This window comes from Salmo salar, chromosome ssa17, assembly GCF_905237065.1.
Source record: "Salmo salar chromosome ssa17, Ssal_v3.1, whole genome shotgun sequence".
NCBI lineage: Eukaryota > Metazoa > Chordata > Actinopteri > Salmoniformes > Salmonidae > Salmo > Salmo salar.
In genome coordinates, this window is record NC_059458.1 from 20,134,353 (window position 1) to 20,160,000 (window position 25,648).

General features: G+C 44.3%; 1 protein-coding gene across 1 annotated transcript in view; it reads right to left on the bottom strand.

Moving 5' to 3' along the window:
• Positions 1 to 22,057, bottom strand: part of LOC106575446 (cohesin subunit SA-1) — a 41,307-nt gene extending 19,250 nt beyond the window's left edge. Inside the window, exons 1-5 of the mRNA XM_045698971.1 lie at positions 21,879 to 22,057; positions 890 to 1,091; positions 590 to 710; positions 257 to 506; positions 55 to 131 (exon numbers count right to left, since the gene is read on the bottom strand). Of these exons, the coding sequence (XP_045554927.1) occupies positions 55 to 131; positions 257 to 506; positions 590 to 710; positions 890 to 918 (477 nt within the window). The 5' untranslated portion in view covers positions 919 to 1,091; positions 21,879 to 22,057. The remainder of the gene's footprint in view (positions 1 to 54; positions 132 to 256; positions 507 to 589; positions 711 to 889; positions 1,092 to 21,878) is intronic.
• Between the last annotated feature and the right edge of the window lie 3,591 nt (positions 22,058 to 25,648).

Consider the following 25,648-nt stretch of genomic DNA (forward strand, 5'->3'; position numbering starts at 1 on the left):
TCCCATCCTTCCCTCCCGCCACTCATCCGACCAAAGACAGCTTTGATGCATTACCTCGTCAAACTCCTCTGTCATCTTCCTGATGATCTCAGCGTTCTGCATGTTCCGGAACATCTCAATGCGCACGGTACCTGAAGAGGGTTACGCACAACCACAATACAACAATTCAACAACCAACCTGGAAATGAGGCCTATATAAATCAGAATATTGTCTGGTGTGTAGGTAGCAGTTAACAGTAGACTATGACAGTAATACCTTTGCAGCCAGAACACTGGATGAAGAAGTTAATGAGGTCCAGTAAAGCGATGTCTCGGTCCTGCTTGTACGACTCGATCCAGTCATCAACCACAGACTGCATGGCACTCTTTCCCATTCTGACCACCTCAAACAGGGTGACAGGGTCTCCTCCCTCACCGTTGGTCTGAGGGATCCCATTGGCCTTCCTCCCTTTAGCCCCGCCTGTAGCCTTCTCCGCCGGGGACTTCCGAGGCTTCTTATTGGCTGCCTAAAAAGGGGAGGGGCAACGGATTCAGATATACAGGAAGAGACTATGTAGAGAGAAGGAACCTTGTAGAAAGGTGTTCTTACTGGTGGTCTGCCAGGCCTGCCTCTCTTCTTCTTCCCTTTAGTGTCTGTCGGGTCCTCCAGCTCACTCACACTCACACTCAGACTCACTGTGTCTGCTGCTCCGCTCTCAATGGACGAGTCCCTGCAACACACACACACACACACACTTATACTGAGAGGGATACACATACAGAATTCTACCCACACTCAGCGGTCACAACATACATTACACACACCTACGTTCGACTAATTACCGCATCAGGGGAGTGTTGTGATCTCTTAATGAGGCTTTGGTTGACGAAGCAACAGGGAAAGACTCACTGTAGGACAGGCAGCTCAGAGGTGATCATCCTGACTGCTGCAGGGGAGGTGTGTGTCCTCAGGAAAGAGTAGGTGGTCCGCGGGAGGGAGGGAGGGGTGTGGCTCGGGTGTGGGTCAGCCGTGCACGTGTGTGGTGGGGGTTCCAGAGGGGTGACCAAATTCACTCAACACTGGAGATACAGCTCTCACAACACACCAGCCCCTAGAGAGAGACAGACAGAGACAACCACAGTTTAGCCATTTGTCACATATGTCTGGTGATTTAGTTTGGAATATTCTCAACATTTACGGAACTTGAAAAAGAGAACGAAAAAAGGAATGATAGGAGAAAGAATGAGGGAGAAGGAGAGAGATAAAGCAGGCAGAGTAGAGGAGAAAGAGGGGAAAGGGAGACACCAACTGGCCACTTTAGGAAGTGCAACAGTAAAGTCTAGAGGGGGCGTGTCGAGAGTATCGTTTCAAACAGAAAGAGGTCTAATCAGGTCAACAGTCTAAACAATTCAATTAGATTTAAATTATTTCAACCACAACATTATAAATTCTAATCATTTTAAACAACGTGATTTCAACTTTTAATGTGAAGAAAAAGTATTGCGGAAAAAATCTTCACAACAAATCCCATAACGTTTTGCTATCAAATCTGATCCTTTATGAAAAGGGAAAAATCATTTTTTAACTGGTTAGACCCCAGAGTTTTTCACGGTTGCAAAGTCAGGAAAACTCTAGGGCTCCTTCTACAGGCTATACGTTAGATCTGACGTTTGTCCTAGTCAATTTGCTTGCCTGGCTTGGAAAAAACTCCTGGCCCTATTTATAGAAATAACAGTCATTACTAAATATTAGGTCTAGTGTAGTAAATATCAACGAGTGGGTGCAGTACCCTGCTTCAGCCACCAAAGGCAGTATGATCCACAAAGTCCTCTCATCTCCATCAACATAAACACACTTTATACGGCTTTAACAAGGTTTTAATCATTTGAAAATGAATTTAACCTCTCAATAAGTTAACCGTGAGTTTCTGTGGTGTTTTGTCTCTTTGTTGAGTGTGTCTAGGGAGTGTGATGGAGGGTGAGTGTGTGTGCGTGGCTGAGACTGGGCTAAAACAACAGTAGGGGGCAGGCTAGGAGAGACTGTATTTAAATGTTCTCACACACAGAGAAACTCGAGAGAGTCTGTTACCAACACATGCACATCACACACACCCCTCTGTCTGTCTGCCACACACAGCAGGGCACTCAGAGAGAAGTCAGGAGAGGGAAGAGATGGTGGATTCTCAGCTTGATCAACTCTTGTTTATTTTGTTTGTGAAAATATACAAAATATAGCTAGTTTGTACCTGTATATAATATACATCTGATTATTTTAATTGATAAATAAATCAATAAATTAATTGTTGATTGGACTTGTAAGTAGAAAATGTCAGTATATTTTTTACCCAACAATATGGGGGTCGACCGATTAATCGGAATGGCCGATTAATTAGGGCCGATTTCAAGTTTTCATAACAATCGGTAATCTGTATTTTTGGACACCGATTTGCCGTTTAAAAAAATATATATATAAAAAAAAAATTATACACCTTTATTTAACTAGGCAAGTCAGTTAAGAACACATTCTTATTTTCAAGAACACTCTTATTTTCAAGAATATTTTCAAAAACACATTCTTATTTACGCGAGGGCAGCAAGAAGCCAAGGTAAGTTGCTAGCTAGCATTAAACTTATCTTATAAAAAACAATCAATCTTAACATAATCACTAGTTAAACTAGTAATATCATCAACCATGTGTAGTTATCTAGCTTGTCCTGCGTTGCATATAATCGATGCGGCGCCTGTTAATTTCTCATTGAATCACAGCCTACTTCGACAAACGGGTGATGATTTAACAAGCGCATTTGCGAAAAAAGCCCTGTCGTTGCACCAATGTACCTAACCATAAACATCAATGCCTTTCTTTAAAATCAACACACAAGTATATATTTTTAAACCTGCATATTTAGTTAATATTGCCTGCTAACATGAATTTCTTATAACTAGGGAAATTGTGTCACTTCTCTTGCGTTCTGTGCAAGCAGTCAGGGTATGTGCAGCAGTTTGGGTCGCCTGGCTCATTGCGAACTGTGTGAAGACCAATTATTCCTAACAAAGGCCATAATTAATTATGACATAACATTGAAGGTTGTACAATGTAACAGCAATACTTAGACTTAGGGTTGCCACCCGTTAGATAAAATACGGAACGGTTCTGTATTTCACTGAAAGAATAAACGTTTTGTTTTCGAGATGATCGTTTCCGGATTCGACCATATTAATGACCAAAGGCTCGTATTTCTGTGTGTTATTAAGTCTATGATTTGATAGGGCAGTCTGAGCGATGGTAGGCACCAGCAGGCTCATAAGCATTCATTCAAACAGCACTTTCGTGCGTTTGCCAGCAGCTCTTCGCAATGCTTTAAGCATTGAGCTGTTTATGACTTCAAGCCTATCAACTCCCAAGATTAGGCTGGTGTAACTGATGTGAAATGGCTAGCTAGTTAGCCGGGTGCGCGCTAATAGCGTTTCAAACGTCACTCGCTCTGAGACTTGGAGTAGTTGTTCCCCTTGCTCTGCATGGGTAACGCTGCTTCGATGGTGGCTGTTGTCGATATGTTCCTGGTTCAAGCCCAGGTAGGAGCGAGGAGAGGGACGGAAGCTATACTGTTACACTGGCAATACTAAAGTGCCTATAAGAACATCCAATAGTCAAAGGTATATGAAATACAAATCGTATAGAGAGAAATAGTCCTATAATTCCTATAATAACTACAACCTAAAACTTCTTAACTGGGAATATTGAAGACTCATGTTAAAAGGAACCACCAGCTTTCATATGTTCTCATGTTCTGAGCAAGGCACTTAAACGTTAGCTTTCTTACATTGCACATATTGCACTTTTACTTTCTTCTCCAACACTTTGTTTTTGCATTATTTAAACCAAATTGAACATGTTTCATTATTTATTTGAGGCAAAATTGGTTTTATTGATGTATTATGTTAAGTTAAAATAAGTGTTCATTCAGTATTGTTGTAATTGTCATTATTACAAATAAATAAAAAACTATAATAATAATAATAAAAAATAATAAAGCGGCCGATTAAATCGGTAGAGGCTTTTTTTTGGGTCCTCCAATAATCGGTATCGGCGTTGAAAAATCATAATCGGTCGACCTCTAAATGGTACACATTGAGGTTAACTAATAAAAGGTGGTAGGATGTGAAGAGCTGTAAAAACGCTCTGAGGGAAATCCTGAATGCTAATCATCAGCTACTGTCCTTATGCAGTACAACCCCCTGCCACCACACACTTCTAATAACGTCTCTCCAGGGATCACGACAGTCCCACTGTTGGCTGAAATGTGTGCTCTCCATCTGTCCCGCTCCTCTCTTCCTTCCATCCTCTCTTCCTTCCATCCCTCCCCAATTCTATAATCTCTCTCTCTGGACAAAAGAAGGCTAAAGCAACAGGGGAAATCTGTGTGACTGGGTTCAGATAGTATCTGAAAGCTGTGCGTCACCATGGCAGAAGGCCAGAGATGGGTGTCTGCCAGAGTTGTTATTGACCATCGACTGAAGACTACTGCTGCTAATACTCCTTAATTAACATCGATCTCTCTCTCGCTCTCTCTCACAAGGAAGCCTGGAGGGAGTGTCTGTTCACTGTTAAAAAGAGAGCAGCCAACACACACACACACACACACCTGTGGTATCTGTATTCCAGTTACTGGGCTCTGACAGCTTTGGGAGCTGCCTGGGTGAGAGGTTTGTGTGTGTGTGTGTGTGTGTGTGTGTGTGTGTGTGTGTGTGTGTGTGTGTGTGTGTCCATTCCTCACTGAGCAGAGCAGCTCCACAAGGAGAGACAGAGAGAGTGTGTGATTTCACTGCTTGGAGCGCTCTGAAGCACTCACTCTGACATTCCAGGTGGTGCTGTGGCATCAGGAATGTGTGTGTGTGATACCACACAGAATAACCAGAGCTTCCTCTGCTATAATAGGCTGATCCTGCTTAGAATCAATGTGAGAGATCACACACACACACACACACACACACACACACACACACACACACGGAGCAGGCAGCGAGGGCTTGTATAACACGTTACAGAGACAGTTACCCAGAGGCAGGCAGCGAGGGCCTGTATAACACGTTACAGAGACAGTTACCCAGAGGCAGGCAGCGAGGGCCTGTATAACACGTTACAGAGACAGTTACCCAGAGGCAGGCAGCGAGGGCCTGTATAACACGTTACAGAGACAGTTACCCAGAGGCAGGCAGCGAGGGCTTGTATAACACGTTACAGAGACAGTTACCCAGAGACAGGCAGCGAGGGCCTGTATAACACGTTACAGAGACAGTTACCCAGAGACAGGCAGCGAGGGCCTGTATAACACGTTACAGAGACAGTTACCCAGAGGCAGGCAGCGAGGGCCTGTATAACACGTTACAGAGACAGTTACCCAGAGACAGGCAGCGAGGGCCTGTATAACACGTTACAGAGACAGTTACCCAGAGGCAGGCAGCGAGGGCCTGTATAACACGTTACAGAGACAGTTACCCAGAGACAGGCAGCGAGGGCCTGTATAACACGTTACAGAGACAGTTACCCAGAGACAGGCAGCGAGGGCCTGTATAACACGTTACAGAGACAGTTACCCAGAGGCAGGCAGCGAGGGCCTGTATAACACGTTACAGAGACAGTTACCCAGAGGCAGGCAGCGAGGGCCTGTATAACACGTTACAGAGACAGTTACCCAGAGGCAGGCAGCGAGGGCCTGTATAACACGTTACAGAGACAGTTACCCAGAGGCAGGCAGCGAGGGCTTGTATAACACGTTACAGAGACAGTTACCCAGAGGCAGGCAGCGAGGGCCTGTATAACACGTTACAGAGACAGTTACCCAGAGGCAGGCAGCGAGGGCCTGTATAACACGTTACAGAGACAGTTACCCAGAGGCAGGCAGCGAGGGCCTGTATAACACGTTACAGAGACAGTTACCCAGAGGCAGGCAGCGAGGGCCTGTATAACACGTTACAGAGACAGTTACCCAGAGGCAGGCAGCGAGGGCCTGTATAACACGTTACAGAGACAGTTACCCAGAGGCAGGCAGCGAGGGCCTGTATAACACGTTACAGAGACAGTTACCCAGAGACAGGCAGCGAGGGCTTGTATAACACGTTACAGAGACAGTTACCCAGAGACAGGCAGCGAGGGCTTGTATAACACGTTACAGAGACAGTTACCCAGAGACAGGCAGCGAGGGCCTGTATAACACGTTACAGAGACAGTTACCCAGAGGCAGGCAGCGAGGGCCTGTATAACACGTTACAGAGACAGTTACCCAGAGGCAGGCAGCGAGGGCCTGTATAACACGTTACAGAGACAGTTACCCAGAGGCAGGCAGCGAGGGCCTGTATAACACGTTACAGAGACAGTTACCCAGAGACAGGCAGCGAGGGCCTGTATAACACGTTACAGAGACAGTTACCCAGAGGCAGGCAGCGAGGGCCTGTATAACACGTTACAGAGACAGTTACCCAGAGGCAGGCAGCGAGGGCCTGTATAACGCGTTACAGAGACAGTTACCCAGAGGCAGGCAGCGAGGGCCTGTATAACACGTTACAGAGACAGTTACCCAGAGGCAGGCAGCGAGGGCCTGTATAACGCGTTACAGAGACAGTTACCCAGAGACAGGCAGCGAGGGCCTGTATAACACGTTACAGAGACAGTTACCCAGAGGCAGGCAGCGAGGGCCTGTATAACACGTTACAGAGACAGTTACCCAGAGACAGGCAGCGAGGGCTTGTATAACACGTTACAGAGACAGTTACCCAGAGGCAGGCAGCGAGGGCCTGTATAACACGTTACAGAGACAGTTACCCAGAGGCAGGCAGCGAGGGCCTGTATAACACGTTACAGAGACAGTTACCCAGAGGCAGGCAGCGAGGGCCTGTATAACACGTTACAGAGACAGTTACCCAGAGGCAGGCAGCGAGGGCCTGTATAACACGTTACAGAGACAGTTACCCAGAGGCAGGCAGCGAGGGCCTGTATAACACGTTACAGAGACAGTTACCCAGAGGCAGGCAGCGAGGGCCTGTATAACACGTTACAGAGACAGTTACCCAGAGGCAGGCAGCGAGGGCTTGTATAACACGTTACAGAGACAGTTACCCAGAGGCAGGCAGCGAGGGCCTGTATAACACGTTACAGAGACAGTTACCCAGAGACAGGCAGCGAGGGCCTGTATAACACGTTACAGAGACAGTTACCCAGCACTCATATTTTATTATCTGTGGTCTGACCGAACACACATAACTCTGTGTGTGTGTGTGTGTGTGTGTGTGTGTGTGTGTGTGTGTGTGTGTGTGTGTGTGTAAGCCACTTAACATGCATGACATGTACTCCGGGAGGCAGGCATTGCCATGGCAACCCTTGTGGGTCATAAGCCCCCCCCTCCCCTGATTGGCTGATCAGTGAGAAGGGACCGGGTGGGGAGGAGAAAGAGTGATGGAAGAGGGAGATTGGGGAAAGAGGAGGGGGAGAGGGACAGGGGGCAAGAAGGCACAACAGAGATGAAGAGATCCATTGTGATCTCTGGGGAGTCATTACAAGTCCCTTTCACTGCTGTTAAGAAGCTCCACTGTTTTCAACTATAATGACCTGTCGGATAACAACACATTATCACCTACCCACATTATACAATCCTACTTCACCCAAATAAAGTCGGTCTTAAGAATACTGCCACTAGGCTGCCTCTGTCCAACAAAGCTGTGGGAACTGACAGCGGTACTGAAGATGAGGAGAACACATCTCTTGGGAGGAGGACATTTGGCAGAGCATGACGCTTCACTCACAGACAGCTCCAAGTGGAAGTGAGAGAAAAGGTGTTGCCTATATCAATTATGCATTTTAACAGGCACTCTGGTTCTTAGAGACCACACACACACACACACAAAATGCAAAAATCTCAGTTGCTCCCTTGCTGCTGCTGCTGCTGCTATGTGCACACACACACACACACACAATTCAAGCTTCTGCACTCCAAAGAGCATCACTCATAAGAAAAATGATCCTGTCCAAACTCAAAACAAAAACACCCGAGGTGTTTCCAACGGCAACTAGACAGAGGTGAAAGAGAGAGAAATAGCATCTAAAAAGACAGCTCTTACAAGACTGCTGCCTGCAATTACTGTTCTATCTGGACCAAGACATATAGGCCAACGAACACAAAAAATGACATGATTATAGTCTCTGAAATGTCACAGTTTTCTGAAACATAAAACCCATGTCATTTGGATGAGGACTTTTGGGCATGAAATGATCCTCTCTGATCTGAAACAGTTGTAGACTCCAGAGAAATGAGGGCAGAGAGATCAGTCAGTCAGTCATGGTCCTCCAGCCACACTCCTCCAGCTAGGACTGGGATGGTACACACTGCTCCAGCTATTTACTTCTGTCTCTTTTCAATACTTCCCCTTCAGTTGAACACTGACCACTGAGGGCTTCTTATCTCGGAGGTTTTATACGAGAGCCAACAAGGCCGGCGAGGAATGCCAGAGAGAGACCATAGCATCCTTCAGAGGTATAATAACAAGAGTTTCCACCTGAGGGGAATGCCAGAGAGAGACCATAGCATCCTTCAGAGGTATAATAACAAGAGTTTCCACCTGAGGGGAATGCCAGAGAGAGAGATGGAGAGAGAGACAGAGAGGGAAGACAGGGAGAGGAGGATGATTTAATAATATAGATCAAGAGAGAGTCTGAGAAGAGTGAGAATAAGTAAACAAGAGATAGGAAAAGAAGGGGACCAGTATTATCCCCACGCAGGTCAATGAGAGAGATGGAACTCTCCTAACCCAGTCATGACCCCGGTTGACCCCAGTCATACAAGGAAGGTGAAGCAGACAGGGGCCCCCAATTACATTCAGCCGTGGGCCGAGTTTTCCCTGAGCGGATGGTCGGAACATAGTTATAAAGTCTTTTGACTGCAAGAATCCCAAACATCTACAGTGCCTTCAGAATGTAGTCATGCCCCTTGACTTATTCCACATGTTGTTGTGTTACGGCCTGAATTCAACATGGATTCACATTGGTTTTCCTTCTCACCCATCTACAGTCAATAATGACAACCCCATAATGACAAAGTGGAAACATGATTAGACATTTTTGCAAATGTATTGAAAGATGAAATACAGAAATATCTCATTTACACAAGTATTCACACCAATACATGTTAGAATCACCTTCGGCAGTGATTGCAGCTGTGAGTCTTTCTGGGTAAGTCTCTAACAGTGATTGCAGCTGTGAGTCTTTCTGGGTAAGTCTCTAACAGTGATTACAGCTGTGAGTCTTTCTGGGTAAGTCTCTAACAGTGATTACAGCTGTGAGTCTTTCTGGGTAAGTCTCTAACAGTGATTACAGCTGTGAGTCTTTCTGGGTTAGTCTCTAAGAGCTTTGCACACCTGGATTGTTCAATATTTGCCAATTATTCTTTTCTAAATTCTTCAAGCTCTGTCAAATTGGTTGTTGATCATTGCTAGACAACCATTTTCAGTTCAACATATATTTTCAAGTAGATTTAAGTCAAGACGGTATCTCGGCCACTCAGGAACATTATTGTCTTCTTGGTAAGCAACTCGTGTTTTAGGTTATTGTCCTGCTGAAGGGGTAATTCATATCCCGGTGTCTGGTGGAAAGCAGACTGAACCAGGTTTTCCTCTAGGATTTTGCCCGTGCTTAGCTCCATTCCACGTATTTATTATCCTGGAAAACTCCCTAGTCCTTAACACTTACAATCACACCCATAACATGACGCAGCCACCACTATGCTTGGAAATATGGAGTGTGGTACTCTGTAATGGGTTGTATATGCCCCAAACATAACACTTTGTGTTCAGGACAAAAACTGAATTGCTTTGCCACATTTCTGACAGTATTACTTTAGTGCCTTGTTGCAAACAGGATGCATGTTTTGGAATATGTTTATTCTGTACAGGATTTATTCTTTTCACACTGTAATTTAGGTTAGTATTGTGGAATAACTACAAGGTTGTTGACCCATCCTCAGTCTTCTATCACAGCCATTAAACTCTGTAACTGTTATAAAGTAACCATTGGCCTCATGGTGAAATCCCTGAGCCATTTCCTTCCTCTCCGGCAAACGGAGTTAGTAAGGACGCCTGCATCTTTGTTGTGTATTGATACACCATCCAAAGTCTAACTAATAACTTCACCATGCTCAAAGGGTTAAGAAAATGTTCCCTCCTGAATTTATTTAGGCTTGGCATAACAAAGGGGTTGAATCCTTACTGACATTTCAGCTTTTCATTTTTAATGAATTAGGAAACATTTCTAAAAACACAATTCTCCTTTGACATTATGGGGTATTGTGTGTAGACCAGTGACAAAAAATGTTACCCATTTTAAATTCAGGTTGTAACAAAATGTGTGAATACTCTGAAGACACGGTGTGTGTGTGTGTATGTATGTGCGTACGTATACACTCACACACTTCAGCTATTTGACTGACCAAGAAGGAGAGTGATGGAGTGCTGCATCAGATGACCTGGCCTCCACAAATCACCCGACCTCAACCTAACTATTATTATTATTATAACCTTTATTTAACTAGGCAAGTCAGTTAAGAATATAATTCTTTTAATTTTCAATCACGGCCTACCAAAAGGCAAAAGACCTTCTGCGGGGCGGGGGTTAAAAATATATATTTTTAAATAACAAATATAGGACAACACACACATCACAACAAGAGACAACACTACATAAAGAGAGACAACACTACATAAAGAGAGACCTAAGACAACAAATGTCTTAAATTGTCTTAAAGCCTTAATTGAGATGGTTTGGGATGAGTTGGACTGCAGAGTGTGGAACCTCATTCAAGACTGTTGGAAAAGCATTCCAGGTGAAGCTGGTTGAGAGAATGCCAAGAGTGTGCAAACCCGTCAAAGGTAAAGGGTGGCTACTTTGAACAATCTCAAATAAAACTAGATTTTGATTTGTTTAACACTTTTTTGGTTACGATATGATTCCATGTGTGTTATTTCATAGTTTTGATGTCTTCACTATTATTCTACAATGTTGAAAATAGTACAAATAAAGAAAACCCTGGAATGAGTAGGTGTGTCCAAACCTTTGACTGGTACTGTATATATATATTTATTTAAAATAAAATCAGCGGTGGGCCATCTATTGGAGAACCCTGTTCTGTAGGGTAATGGCATGAAGTCTCACACAGAATCTCTCTCTTTCACTCACTCCCCATTCATCCATCTTCTCCCTCTCCTACATCTCTTTCTCTCTGCCAAACCCACATGGAATGAGTCTTTAAGCAACAGCGTAGTAGATATTGTAGTGAATGTGTGTGTCGGGGGAAACATCTGTCAATGTGTCCTTGAGCAAGGCACTTAACCCTAACTGCTCCTGTAAGTCTCTCTGGATAAGAGCGTCTGCTAAATGACGCCAATGTAAAACCTAATATAAAGGGAATAACATGTCTCCTCACTGTGTCCAGCCCATTGGTCATAAAAAACAAATACCTTCCTAATTTTCATTTTCTGGTCCCTTGAATCGTGCCAATAAACTCAAGCCCTCTTGGCAAATGAGTGGAGCTCCCCTGGCCTGCTCTAAGGTATCTGTAGCGGGGGTTCACTTAATAATGCAGCATCATGGCCTCTATATTACAGAGAGCCTCTACAGTAATACAATGTTTTTACAGAGCTCTAGTGTAGGCTTTGGGCTGTAGCCTCTACAGTACCTTTACAGAGCTCTAGAGCAGGCTTTGGGCTTCAGGCTCTACAGTACCTTTACAGAGCTCTAGAGTAGGCTTTGGGCTGCAGGCTCTACACTTATACAGTGTTTTTACAGAGCTCTAGAGTAGGCTTTGGGCTGCAGGCTCTACAGTAATACAATGTTTTTACAGAGCTCTAGTGTAGGCTTTGGGCTGTAGCCTCTACAGTAATACAATGTCTTTACAGAGCTCTAGAGTAGGCTTTGGGCTGTAGCCTCTACAGTACCTTTACAGAGCTCTAGAGTAGGCTTTGGGCTGCAGGCTCTACAGTAATACAGTGGTTTTACAGAGCTCTAGAGTAGGCTTTGGGCTGTAGCCTCTACAGTACCTTTACAGAGCTCTAGAGTAGGCTTTGGGCTGTAGCCTCTACAGTAATACAATGTCTTTACAGAGCTCTAGAGTAGGCTTTGGGCTGTAGCCTCTACAGTACCTTTACAGAGCTCTAGAGTAGGCTTTGGGCTGCAGGCTCTACAGTAATACAATGTATTTACAGAGCTCTAGTGTAGGCTTTGGGCTGTAGCCTCTACAGTAATACAATGTCCTTACAGAGCTCTAGTGTAGGCTTTGGGCTGTAGCCTCTACAGTAATACAATGTCCTTACAGAGCTCTAGTGTAGGCTTTGGGCTGCAGGCTCTACAGTAATACAGTGGTTTTACAGAGCTCTAGAGTAGGCTTTGGGCTGTAGCCTTTACATAAAAAAACAAAAGGTTTCTAAAGAAATATATTTTTAATCTCAATAGAAAGCAAGCAAGCAAGAAATACCGGTAGGCAAGAAAAAAAGAACGAGAAAGGAAAAAGGAAAATAAAGAAGATTCTCTCTGCAATGGCCGCCTGGCTCACTGCAGCTATCGCAAAATGGAGACACAGGGAGAGCGAGGGAGGGAGAGTGAAATGGAGGAGAGAACGAGAGCACAGAGGGAGATCAGTGGGAGCAGAGGAGGAAGAGAGGGGAGGGCTGGGGGGAGCTGGGAGAGAGAGACTCATTAGTTTGTCTCATCTTTCTGTCTCTCTCACCTTGACCCACATTCACTGTCTGTTGCTATTCACCCAACACACACACACACACACACACACACACACACACACACACACACACACACACACACACACACACACACACACACACACACACACTTTGATTTCTCCAGCTGAGGCTATTATACCCTAATGACATAAGAGGCTCCAGAATGTTATCATTTCACTACAGAGAACCCATTACTGTGACTAGCAGAATCACTGTGTGTGTGATAAAGACTGTGGGTTCAAGAACACTGCATATCCAGGGCTGAACTTCCTGCAGTCTGGTCATGAAGTCAGATGTTTGTTTGGTTTACGTTGAGATGCTGCTGGGGAAAAGTGACATTCCCAGGTTGTCAATGTGCTAGTGTGACTGTCCAGACATAGAACCCAGGGCCTGACCTCTCATCATCTCAACTGTAGACTGCATTATCTCACTGAGCTAAAGCCTAAACATCCTAACATTAGTCTTCAGGTCCCTGACAGGCAATGTTCATCATCCATGAGGGTAGTTTACCAGACCGCTGCTGATACACTGGTAATGGGCTAATCTGGGGTTAGAAGGGTAATCTACTGTGCTACGGGGAAACCCTTAATCCCACATGAGACTATAAGGGCAGATGAAGTAAACAACACACACACACACACCCTTAATCTGAGTGTGAGCAGGCTTTCTCCGCCAGAAAATCTCAGGAGCATGAGATAGATAGATAGATAGATAGATAGATAGATAGATAGATAGATGGATAGATGGATACAGACAATGAAGTAAAATGTGTATGTGAGTGTGTGTAACTGTACTTTATTGATCCCCTGAGGGTAGGCCCACATTAAATGTGTCACCAGCAGTAGTAGTGTTGGGGAATAATGTGCTAGAAAAACTAATCAGCCAAGCATCGTCTGGAGAAATATTAGCAGCATCATCATGTTAGCTTTAGATGCTATGCTACCGTGCTGAAACATACTTGACTGTGTGCTGTCAATGCCTGTAGATACATTTAACGTTACAGTAGTATAACCACCTGGGTGTTGAACCAAGTAGCCAACAAGTACACCAGTCTGCTAGGTCTCAGGGAATGATATTAATCAACCAAGTAGCCAACAAGTACACCAGTCTGCTAGGTCTCAGGGAATGATGTTAATCAACCAAGTAGCCAACAAGTACACCAGTCTGCTAGGTCTCAGGGAATGATGTTAATCAACCAAGTAGCCAACAAGTACACCAGTCTGCTAGGTCTCAGGGAATGATGTTAATCAACCAAGTAGCCAACAAGTACACCAGTCTGCTAGGTCTCAGGGAATGATGTTAATCAACCAAGCGCAGCGCTGGACAGGAAGGCTTCAGAGCATTTTCAGTCCCACATTCTCCCTCTCCATCTGATGCTACAGGTCAGCTAGCCAACCCGCTAAACAGCCGCTAGCCAACCCGCTAAACAGCCGCTAGCCAACCCGCTAAACAGCCGCTAGCCAACCCGCTAAACAGCCGCTAGCCAACCCGCTAAACAGCCGCTAGCCAACCCGCTAAACAGCCGCTAGCCAACCCGCTAAACAGCCGCTAGCCAACCCGCTAAACAGCCGCTAGCCAACCCGCTAAACAGCCGCTAGCCAACCCGCTAAACAGCCGCTAGCCAACCCGCTAAACAGCCGCTAGCTGACTACACCACAACCAGCTAGCTAACTACACCACAGCTTACTATGCAACACAACCAGATAGCTGTAGCTACACCACAACCAGCTAACTATCAGCATCAGATTTTTCTAATGCCAATTGAAGCTGTAAAGTTTTTATTTCACTGCGAGTGGTCCTGACAGCTTCCCTGTATACCTACCATCTGTTTTAGCTAGCTTCAATATCGTCTCATTATTGTAAAGAGACATAGGACCTATTCTTTTAGCGAACACGCTTGATAATGGTCATTCCCTAAAACTGAAATAATACTTTCTTCCCAGACACACACTTTCACAAACACAGTGCTAAATGTGGATTCAGCTTGATTCAATAACTATGTCTAGACTGAGTCTGCTGATGTCAAGGACGACCCTGGAGCTGTGTAATGGCAACATGTTACAGTAGAATTTATGGTGTAATTGGCATGATCATAAAATACTAATTCAGTTACAAATCAAAACGGCTTCATTCACACAAATAAACTAGCTACTACAAATGAATAACTTACTATAAATACACAGGCCCCACCCCCAAAGATTTTGGTATAAAAAAATATATATATATATATATATATACACACACACACAAACACACATAAACTAGGCAATTAAGGTCACAGTTATGAAAACGTAGGACACTAAAGAAGCCTTTCTACTGACTCTGAAAAACACCAAAAGAAAGATGCCCAGGGTCCCTGCTCATCTGCGTGAACGTGCCTTAGGCATGCTGCAAGGAGGCATGAGGACTGCAGATGTGGCCAGATCAATAAATTGCAATGTCTGTACTGTGAGACGCCTAAGACAGCGCTACAGGGAGACAGGGTGGACAGCTGATCATCCTCACAGTGGCAGACCACGTGTAACAACACCTGCACAGGATCGGTACATTCGAACATCACACCTGTGGGACAGGTACAGGATGGCAACAACAACTGCCTGAGTTACACCAGGAACGCACAATCCCTCCATCAGTGCTCAGACTGTCTGCAATAGGCTGAGAGAGACTGGACTGAGGGCTTGTAGGCCTGTTGTAAGGCAGGTCCTCACCAGACATCACTGGCAACAACGTCGCCTATGGGCACAAACACACCGTCGCTGGACCAGACAGGACTGGCAAAAAGTGCTCTTCACTGACGAGTCGCGGTTTTGTCTCACCAGGGGTGATGGTCGGATTCGCGTTTATCGTCGATGGAATGAGCGTTACACCGAGGCCTGTACTCTGGAGCGGGATCGATTTGGAGGTGGAGGGTCCGTCATGGTCTGGGGTGGTGTGTCACAGCATCATCGGACTGAGTTTGTTGTCATTGCAGGCAATCTCAACGCAGTGCGTTACAGGGAAGACATCCTCCTCCCTCATGTGGTACCCTTCCTGCAGGAACATCCTGACATGACCCTCCAGCATGACAATGACACCAGCCATACTGCTCGTTCTGTGCATGATTTCCTGCAAGACAGGAATGTCAGTGTTCTGCCATGGCCAGCGAAGAGCCCGGATCTCAATCCCATTGAGCACGTCTGGGACCTGTTGGATCGGAGGGTGAGGGCTAGGGCCATTCCCCCCAGAAATGTCCAGGAACTTGCAGGTGCCTTGGTGGAAGAGTAGGGTAACATCTCACAACAAGAACTGGCAAATCTGGTGCAGTCCCTGATAAGGAGATGCACTGCAGTACTTAATGCAGCTGGTGGCCACACCAGATATTGACTGTTACTTTTGATTTTGACCCCCCCCCCCCCCTTTATTCAGGGACACATTATTCAATTTCTGTTAGTCACATGTCTGTGGAACTTGTTCAGTTTGTCTCTGTTGTTGAATCTTGTTATGTTCATACAAATATTTACACATGTTAAGTTTGCTGAAAATAAACGCAGTTGACATAGTGAGAGGACGTTTCTTTTTTTGCTGAGTTAATATATACTGCTCCAAAAAATAAAGGGAACACCTTAAAATAACACATCCTAGATCTGAATGAATGAAATAATCTTATTAAATACTTTTTTCTTTACATAGTTGAATGTGCTGACAACAAAATCACAAAAATAATCAATGGAAATCCAGTTTATCAACCCATGGAGGTCTGGATTTGGAGTCACACTCAAAATTAAAGTGGAAAACCACACTACAGGCTGATCCAACTTTGATGTAATGTCCTTAAAACAAGTCAAAATGAGGCTCAGTAGTGTGTGTGGCCTCCACGTGCATGTATGACCTCCCTACAACGCCTGGGCATGCTCCTGATGAGGTGGTGGATGGTCTCCAGAGGGATGTCCTCCCAGACCTGGACTAAAGCATCCGCCAACTCCTGGACAGTCTGTGGTGCAACGTGGCGTTGGTGGATGGAGCGAGACATGATGTCCCAGATGTGCTCAATTGGATTCAGGTCTGGGGAACGGGCGGGCCAGTCCATAGCATCAATGCCTTCCTCTTGCAGGAACTGCTGACACACTCCGACCACATGAGGTCTAGCATTGTCTTGCATTAGGAGGAACCCAGGGCCAACCGCACCAGCATATGGTCTCACAAGGTGTCTGAGGATCTCATCTCGGTACCTAATGGCAGTCAGGCTACCTCTGGCGAGCACATGGAGGGCTGTGCGGCCCCCCAAAGAAATGCCACCCCACACCATGACTGACCCACCGCCAAACCGGTCATGCTGGAGGATGTTGCAGGCAGCAGAACGTTCTCCACGGCGTCTCCAGACTCTGTCACGTCTGTCACATGTGCTCAGTGTGAACCTGCTTTCATCTGTGAAGAGCACAGGGCGCCAGTGGCGAATTTGCCACTCTTGGTGTTCTCTGGCAAATGCCAAACGTCCTGCACGGTGTTGGGCTGTAAGCACAACCCCCACCTGTGGACGTCGGGCCCTCATACCACCCTCATGGAGTCTGTTTCTGACCGTTTGAGCAGACACATGCACATTTGTGGCCTGCTGGAGGTCATTTTGCAGGGCTCTGGCAGTGCTCCTCCTGCTCCTCCTTGCACAAAGGCGGAGGTAGCAGTCCTGCTGCTGGATTGTTGCCCTCCTACGGCCTCCTCCACGTCTCCTGATGTACTGGCCTGTCTCCTGGAAGCGCCTCCATGCTCTGGACACTACGCTGACAGACACAGCAAACCTTCTTGCCACAGCTCGCATTGATGTGCCATCCTGGATGAGCTGCACTACCTGAGCCACTTGTGTGGGTTGTAGACTCCGTCTCATGCTACCACTAGAGTGAAAGCACCGCCAGCATTCAAAAGTGACCAAAACATCAGCCAGGAAGCATAGGAACTGAGAAGTGGTCTGTGGTCCCCACCTGCAGAACCACTCCTTTATTGGGGGTGTCTTGCTAATTGCCTATAATTTCCACCTGTTGTCTATTCCATTTGCACAACAGCATGTGAAATTTATTGTCAATCAGTGTTGCTTTCTAAGTGGACAGTTTGATTTCACAGAAGTGTGATTGACTTGGAGTTACATTGTGTTGTTTAAGTGTTCCCTTTATTTTTTTGAGCAGTGTATATAATAATTTAGGATTTTAATTTCGGGTCAAAAAAGACTAAAATCACAAGGAAATCAGTTCAAATTAGTTTAATTTAGAAAATCTGTTCCCGAGTATTCCCACGAATATCAAAAAGAGACATGTCTCGTGTCTCAATGTAATCAAGATATGAAATTACTCTTATTTGAAAATACAACCACTTTTTGGGCTTAGTTGTGGTCAATTTGCAGTGTACAAATTATTATAATCATGTTCCTGTCCCTCGACCATGGGCTCTGATAAAAACCGGCCTGTAGTTGAATCTAGTTGCCAACCTCTGCTTTAATGTAGACTCCACCTGACCTACTGCTGCATTCATATACTGTCTGCTACAGAACAGTCTGGATTACTGGACTGATGTCATTGTTTTCAATGAGAGAGCGACAGTAACTTCCTGTTCCTTACAGAACAGCCACTCCAGTGTTTCCCCTGCCTTTGAATAGATAGGGAGGGCTCCCCACCTAGCTCTTCCCCTGGTCTAAACAAATTGAAATGTTTTGTTCAAGGTCCTACATGTGCCCTAGCCTAATGACACTATTACACCAGGCACTACCTCTAACGATCAAACTAACAGATACCACCAGGTTTCAACGGGTGGTGCAAACAAGGATACATTCTGCAACGGAATAGTCGGCGACTATGAGCTTGGCAACCAAGTTGATGCAAATTAGCAGCTACTTTTGGTAGTTGTAAAGGAATAAAAATATGAAAAACGACTTAATGCTGTTTGAAGCGGTATCGATGCCTTTTAATCCACGACTAGAGCCTCCAGTTAACTTGTGTGTAAACAGCAGCTTCCTCGTGTTTCAGGATTGGTTCACGTTCATTGAAAACATTATTACCCTACAAGTCTAGCCTATTTCCAACAGATGTTTTTGGATAATATTGTTAAGCTATTTCAGGGAATTTCTACTCCATGTTCTTCAAAAACCACAAAAAAGAAATCGAAATTACGCTACATTACGTTTTAGTAATTTAGCAGTCTTATCCACATAACCAGGGCTTGACATCAACCTTTTTTTTAGCTGAAAATGTATGACACAATCTGTGCATTCAACTAGAGTATGTAAAACAACGACATCATGAGTCAAATCAGTGCTGGTGAAAGTGATGGCAATTACAAGTCCAACAGGTAAGAAGGGTGGCAAGGTGGTAGAGGAGGCAAGGTACTGTGAGAAGAGATAGAACCTCAGACTGTTGCAGATGGGCAGAATCTCTGCTGTAGAACTATTACTAAAATGTTAGGTTTGAAGACTTGTATCCCAGCCCCAAACTCAACAAAGTCAATAGGCTAGGCTGCTCAGAAGTACTGCATTCCACATTGCATTGAAACATTTCCCATTTCAAGTTTATTTGCCATATGTGATAGGTTAGTCATACACTGGAAATCTTACCAAGTCACACTACCAATAACTGTGTCAACAACAGCCCTGCCAAATGATGACCATATCCTGGCCTGCCTGCCATATCCTGGCCTGCCTGCCATATCCTGGCCTGCCTGCCATATCCTGGCCTGCAGTGTGTGGTGTTTTATGGCTGTGTACTGAATATTGCCTGTCTATGTTGGACGTTCTATGCAAAAGGAGACGAGGAACATTACAATGTGGGACATTAAAGTTGTATTGTATCTCTAGAGCACCAGTGGTAGTTTAGTCAGTTGGTCTTCCAGGATGCATAGCCTACAGTAGTTGTATTGTATCTCTAGAGCACCAGTGGTAGTTTAGTCCGTTGGTCTTCCAGGATGCATAGCCTACAGTAGTTGTATTGTATCTCTAGAGCACCAGTGGTAGTTTAGTCCGTTGGTCTTCCAGGATGCATAGCCTACAGTAGTTGTATTGTATCTCTAGAGCACCAGTGGTAGTTTAGTCCGTTGGTCTTCCAGGATGCATAGCCTACAGTAGTTGTATTGTATCTCTAGAGCACCAGTGGTAGTTTAGTCCGTTGGTCTTCCAGGATGCATAGCCTACAGTAGTTGTATTGTATCTCTAGAGCACCAGTGGTAGTTTAGTCCGTTGGTCTTCCAGGATGCATAGCCTACAGTAGTTGTATTGTATCTCTAGAGCACCAGTGGTAGTTTAGTCCGTTGGTCTTCCAGGATGCATAGCCTACAGTAGTTGTATTGTATCTCTAGAGCACCAGTGGTAGTTTAGTCCGTTGGTCTTCCAGGATGCATAGCCTACAGTAGTTGTATTGTATCTCTAGAGCACCAGTGGTAGTTTAGTCCGTTGGTCTTCCAGGATGCATAGCCTACAGTAGTTGTATTGTATCTCTAGAGCACCAGCGGTAGTTTAGTCCGTTGGTCTTCCAGGATGCATAGCCTACAGTAGTTGTATTGTATCTCTAGCACCAGTGGTAGTTTAGTCCGTTGGTCTTCCAGGATGCATAGCCTATAGTAGTTGTATTGTATCTCTAGAGCACCAGTGGTAGTTTAGTCCGTTGGTCTTCCAGGATGCATAGCCTACAGTAGTTGTATTGTATCTCTAGAGCACCAGTGGTAGTTTAGTCCGTTGGTCTTCCAGGATGCATAGCCTACAGTAGTTGTATTGTATCTCTAGAGCACCAGTGGTAGTTTAGTCCGTTGGTCTTCCAGGATGCATAGCCTACAGTAGTTGTATTGTATCTCTAGAGCACCAGTGGTAGTTTAGTCCGTTGGTCTTCCAGGATGCATAGCCTACAGTAGTTGTATTGTATCTCTAGCACCAGTGGTAGCTTAGTCAGTTGGTCTTCCAGGATGCATAGCCTACGGTAGGCTGCTAGTTCAGTCTGCTGGTGTTAAGTCGCATGGCTCAGCTTGTTGCATAACCACTTTGTTAACAATCAGTGAATGATCCCTGGGACACCAGCTGACTGTATAATCCTTTACCCTAAACACCTGACTCTAGACTCTATACAAAGAGCAGTGAAGCTGGGTGTGTAACACAATCATCAGAGTTAGGCTTAAATTAGCCAGCTAGCTCAGTTGACCAAATAGTCTCAAACTCCACCATAAAGAAAGATGCATGTGGATATGAAACGGTGTAAGTGAACAGATATCCTCATTAACCCATAACTGACTTGTGACTTGTGACTGGATGGTTGTGAGTGAGGTCTGGAGTGGGGAGCATGGACACCAACAGGACTGGATCCCATCCCCCCACACACACTTCCCCGCTAAATTCCCTTCAGCACAGAAAGGGGCGGAGTGGCTTAGCAAACTAGCTAGCTGCACTTACAAAAAATTATATACTAGTTAAAATATTGCAATTTGTCAAGAATGCCAACGTTGAACTTCCGTACAATAAGTAACATGTCAAAACAATGGGTGGGAAAACAGGAAACAATGTTACTAACGTTACTGGTGACATTTCTGCAGGATCTCTATGAATGGCGTGATAGATTGGCAATTGTGGGTGTCAAATAGCACTGGTGACAGCAACCTGACTAACACTAACGTTACCTCGCTCCCAAATATATCATCTGAAAACTTGATACATATGCAAACTTGATACATATGCAATGAATTAGGGTTAGCTAGCAACACTAGCAATGTCTGGCTAGGTCGCGCAGGCGGCACTGTAACGTTACAATAAGGGTCTGCATACAACATCATGTTAACGCTTTGAATCTGCCCGTCTATCAGAGCTATAAAAACACGTCCCACCCAATTGGTTTAGTAACGGGAAAACTCCGGGCGACTGATGAAACGTGATTCTGGCTCAACGCAGCGGTCAAGTCTCTCCGCGTTCTTACAAGCTGACATGTTGAGACATTCCTGCTCATGTAGCTAGCTAGCCGAAGAGAGAGAAAGCACACCCAGCTCCCTCTCCGCTAGCTGGCGGAGCAGCACCCATCCCCCTCCTCTCTCCCCATCCCTCTCTCGCTCTCTGAATCCACCATCTTGATTCTGAGACCCGTCTCCCCTTTCCCACAAGCCAAAAACACAACCAAAATACCAACAAACTCACCTTTACCGGCCATCGACCAATCGATTACTGTCTTCCGAAATAAAAATTCGATATATCTGATAAAAGTGTGTAGATTTTAATATTGTAAATATGTCGTGAGAAGCGGGAACCGCGCCTTGGAGCAGAAAGGAACAATCCTAAACTGCCATCTGGTGGAGCCTTCCTCGCTGTAATGCTGTTCTGGTGGCGCAGCCTCTCACTGCAACCTTACTGCCTCCTGGCGGACACAGACGAGATTACAGCAACGGGTGCGCGCCGCGGGGGCGAGGAGAGGGGAGGCACTGCAGGACCCCGCGAAAAGAGGGAAACCGTGGGGGGGGGGCGCTCAGATCCACGGGCACGCGTAGAAGGGGAGGGCGAGCTTAGCTGGCAGTGTTTTGGTCGGTGGTTTGATGGTGAATAGGCCTTAACAGAGGACACATGTAGGAGGCTATAACATCAAGATTACCCCTCAAAACACCATTTACCAGGCTACAATACACACATGTCACAGTGTTAGTGCAGTATCTTGCCTGAGTATCTTGCCTGAAGACTCATGTTAGCTCCAAGTTGTAATGCCTAGGCTTTAGCTCAATGGGCTAAGATGGTCTTGAAGTGCAAAGATGATCTGGGTTCAGTATCTGTTCTGTCCAAAAATCTCTCCCTCCCTGGTTTTATTTAGGTTGTCTACATTGGTTGGTCCTGTTGAGGTGAGACTATCTCAATATCTGCGACATACAGTGCCTTCAGAAAGTATTCACACCCCTGGACTTTCTCCACATTTTGTTGTGTTACAGCCTGAATTGAACATGTATTAAATGTAGATGTTTTTGTCACTGGCCAACACACAATACCCCATAGTGTCAAAGTGGAATTATGTTTTTCCAAATGTTTACAAAAAAAAAAAAGCTGAAATGTTTTGAGTCAATAAGTATTCAAGCACCTTTGTTATGGCATGCCTAAACATGTTCAGGAGTAAAATGTGCTTAACAAGTCACATAGTACTTTGTTTGGACTCTGTGTGCAATAATAGTGTTTAACATGATTTTTGAATGACTACTACATCTCTGTACCCCACCACAGGAGGTTGGTGGCACCTTAATTGGGGAGGACGGGCTCGTTGTAATGGCTGGAGCAGAATGAGTGAAACGGTATCAAATACATCAAACACATAGTTTCCAGGTGTTTGATGCAATTCCATTCGCTCCGTCCCAGCCATTATTATGAGCCATCCTCCCCTCAGCAGCCCCCACTGTACCCCACACATACAATTATCTTTAAGGTCCCTCATTCGAGCAGTGAATTTCAAACACAGATTCAACCAGAAAGACCAGGGAGGTTTTCCAACGCCTCACAAAGAAGATCAACTATTGGTAGATGGGTATAAAAAAAAAACAGACATTAAATATCCCTTTGAGCATGGTGAAGTTATTATTATTTATTTATCTTTTATTTAACTAGGCAAGTCAGTTAAGAACAAATTCTTATTTTCAATGAGGGTCTACCAAAAGGCAAAAGGCCTCCTGCGCAGACGGGAGCTGGGATTAAAACTACAAAAATAAATAAAATATAAATATCGGACAAAACACACCTCACGACAACAGAGACAACACTACATAAAGAGAGACAACACAACACTACATAAAGAGAGACAACACAACACTACATAAAGAGAGACAACACAACACTACATAAAGAGAGACAACACTACATAAAGAGAGCCAACACAACACTACATAAAGAGAGACAACACTACATAAAGAGAGACACCACAACACTACATAAAGAGAGACAACACAACACTACATAAAGAGAGACAACACAACACTACATAAAGAGAGACACCACAACACTACATAAAGAGAGACAACACAACACTACATAAAGAGAGACAACACAACACTACATAAAGAGAGACAACACAACACTACATAAAGAGAGACAACACAACATAAAGAGAGACAACACAACACTACATAAAGAGAGACAACACAACATAAAGAGAGACAACACTACACTACATAAAGAGAGACAACACAACACTACATAAAGAGAGACAACACAACACTACATAAAGAGAGATAACACAACACTACATAAAGAGAGACACCACAACACTACATAAAGAGAGACAACACAACACTACATAAAGAGAGACACCACAACACTACATAAAGAGAGACAACACAACACTACATAAAGAGAGACAACACAACACTACATAAAGAGAGACAACACAACACTACATAAAGAGAGACAACACAACACTACATAAAGAGAGATAACACAACACTACATAAAGAGAGACACCACAACACTACATAAAGAGAGACAACACAACACTACATAAAGAGAGACAACACAACATAAAGAGAGACAACACAACACTACATAAAGAGAGACACCACAACACTACATAAAGAGAGACAACACAACACTACATAAAGAGAGACAACACAACATAAAGAGAGACAACACTACATAAAGAGAGACACCACAACACTACATAAAGAGAGATAACACAACACTACATAAAGAGAGACAACACAAAACTACATAGAGAGACAACACAACACTACATAAAGAGAGACAACACAACACTACATAAAGAGAGACAACACAATACTACATAAAGAGAGACAACACAACACTACATAAAGAGAGACAACACAACACTACATAAAGAGAGACAACACAACACTACATAAAGAGAGACAACACAACACTACATAAAGAGAGACAACACTACACTACATAAAGAGAGACAACACAACACTACATAAAGAGAGACAACACTACATAAAGAGAGACAACACAACACTACATAAAGAGAGATAACACAACACTACATAAAGAGAGACACCACAACAACAAAGGACAACACTACATAAAGAGAGACAACACAACACTACATAAAGAGAGACAACACAACACTACATAAAGAGAGACAACACTACACTACATAAAGAGAGACAACACTACACTAAATAAAGAGAGACAACACAACACTACATAAAGAGAGATAACACAACACTACATAAAGAGAGACACCACAACACTACATAAAGAGAGATAACACAACACTACATAAAGAGAGACAACACAACACTACATAAAGAGAGACACCACAACACTACATAAAGAGAGACAACACAACACTACATACAGAGAGACAACACTACATAAAGAGAGACAACACAACACTACATATAGAGAGACAACACTACATAAAGAGAGACACCACAACACTACATAAAGAGAGACAACACAACACTACATAAAGAGAGACAACACAACAATACATAAAGAGAGACAACACAACACTACATAAAGAGAGACAACACAACACTACATAAAGAGAGACAACACAACACTACATAAAGAGAGACAACACAACACTACATAAAGAGAGACAACACAACACTACATAAAGAGAGACACCACAACACTACATAAAGAGAGACAACACAACACTACATAAAGAGAGACAACACTACATAAAGAGAGACAACACAACACTACATAAAGAGAGACAACACAACACTACATAAAGAGAGACAACACAACACTTCATAAAGAGAGACAACACAACACTACATAAAGAGAGACAACACTACACTACATAAAGAGAGACAACACAACACTACATAAAGAGAGACAACACTACACTACATAAAGAGAGACAACACAACACTACATAAAGAGAGACAACACAACACTACATAAAGAGAGACAACACAACACTACATAAAGAGAGACAACACAACACTACATAAAGAGAGACAACACAA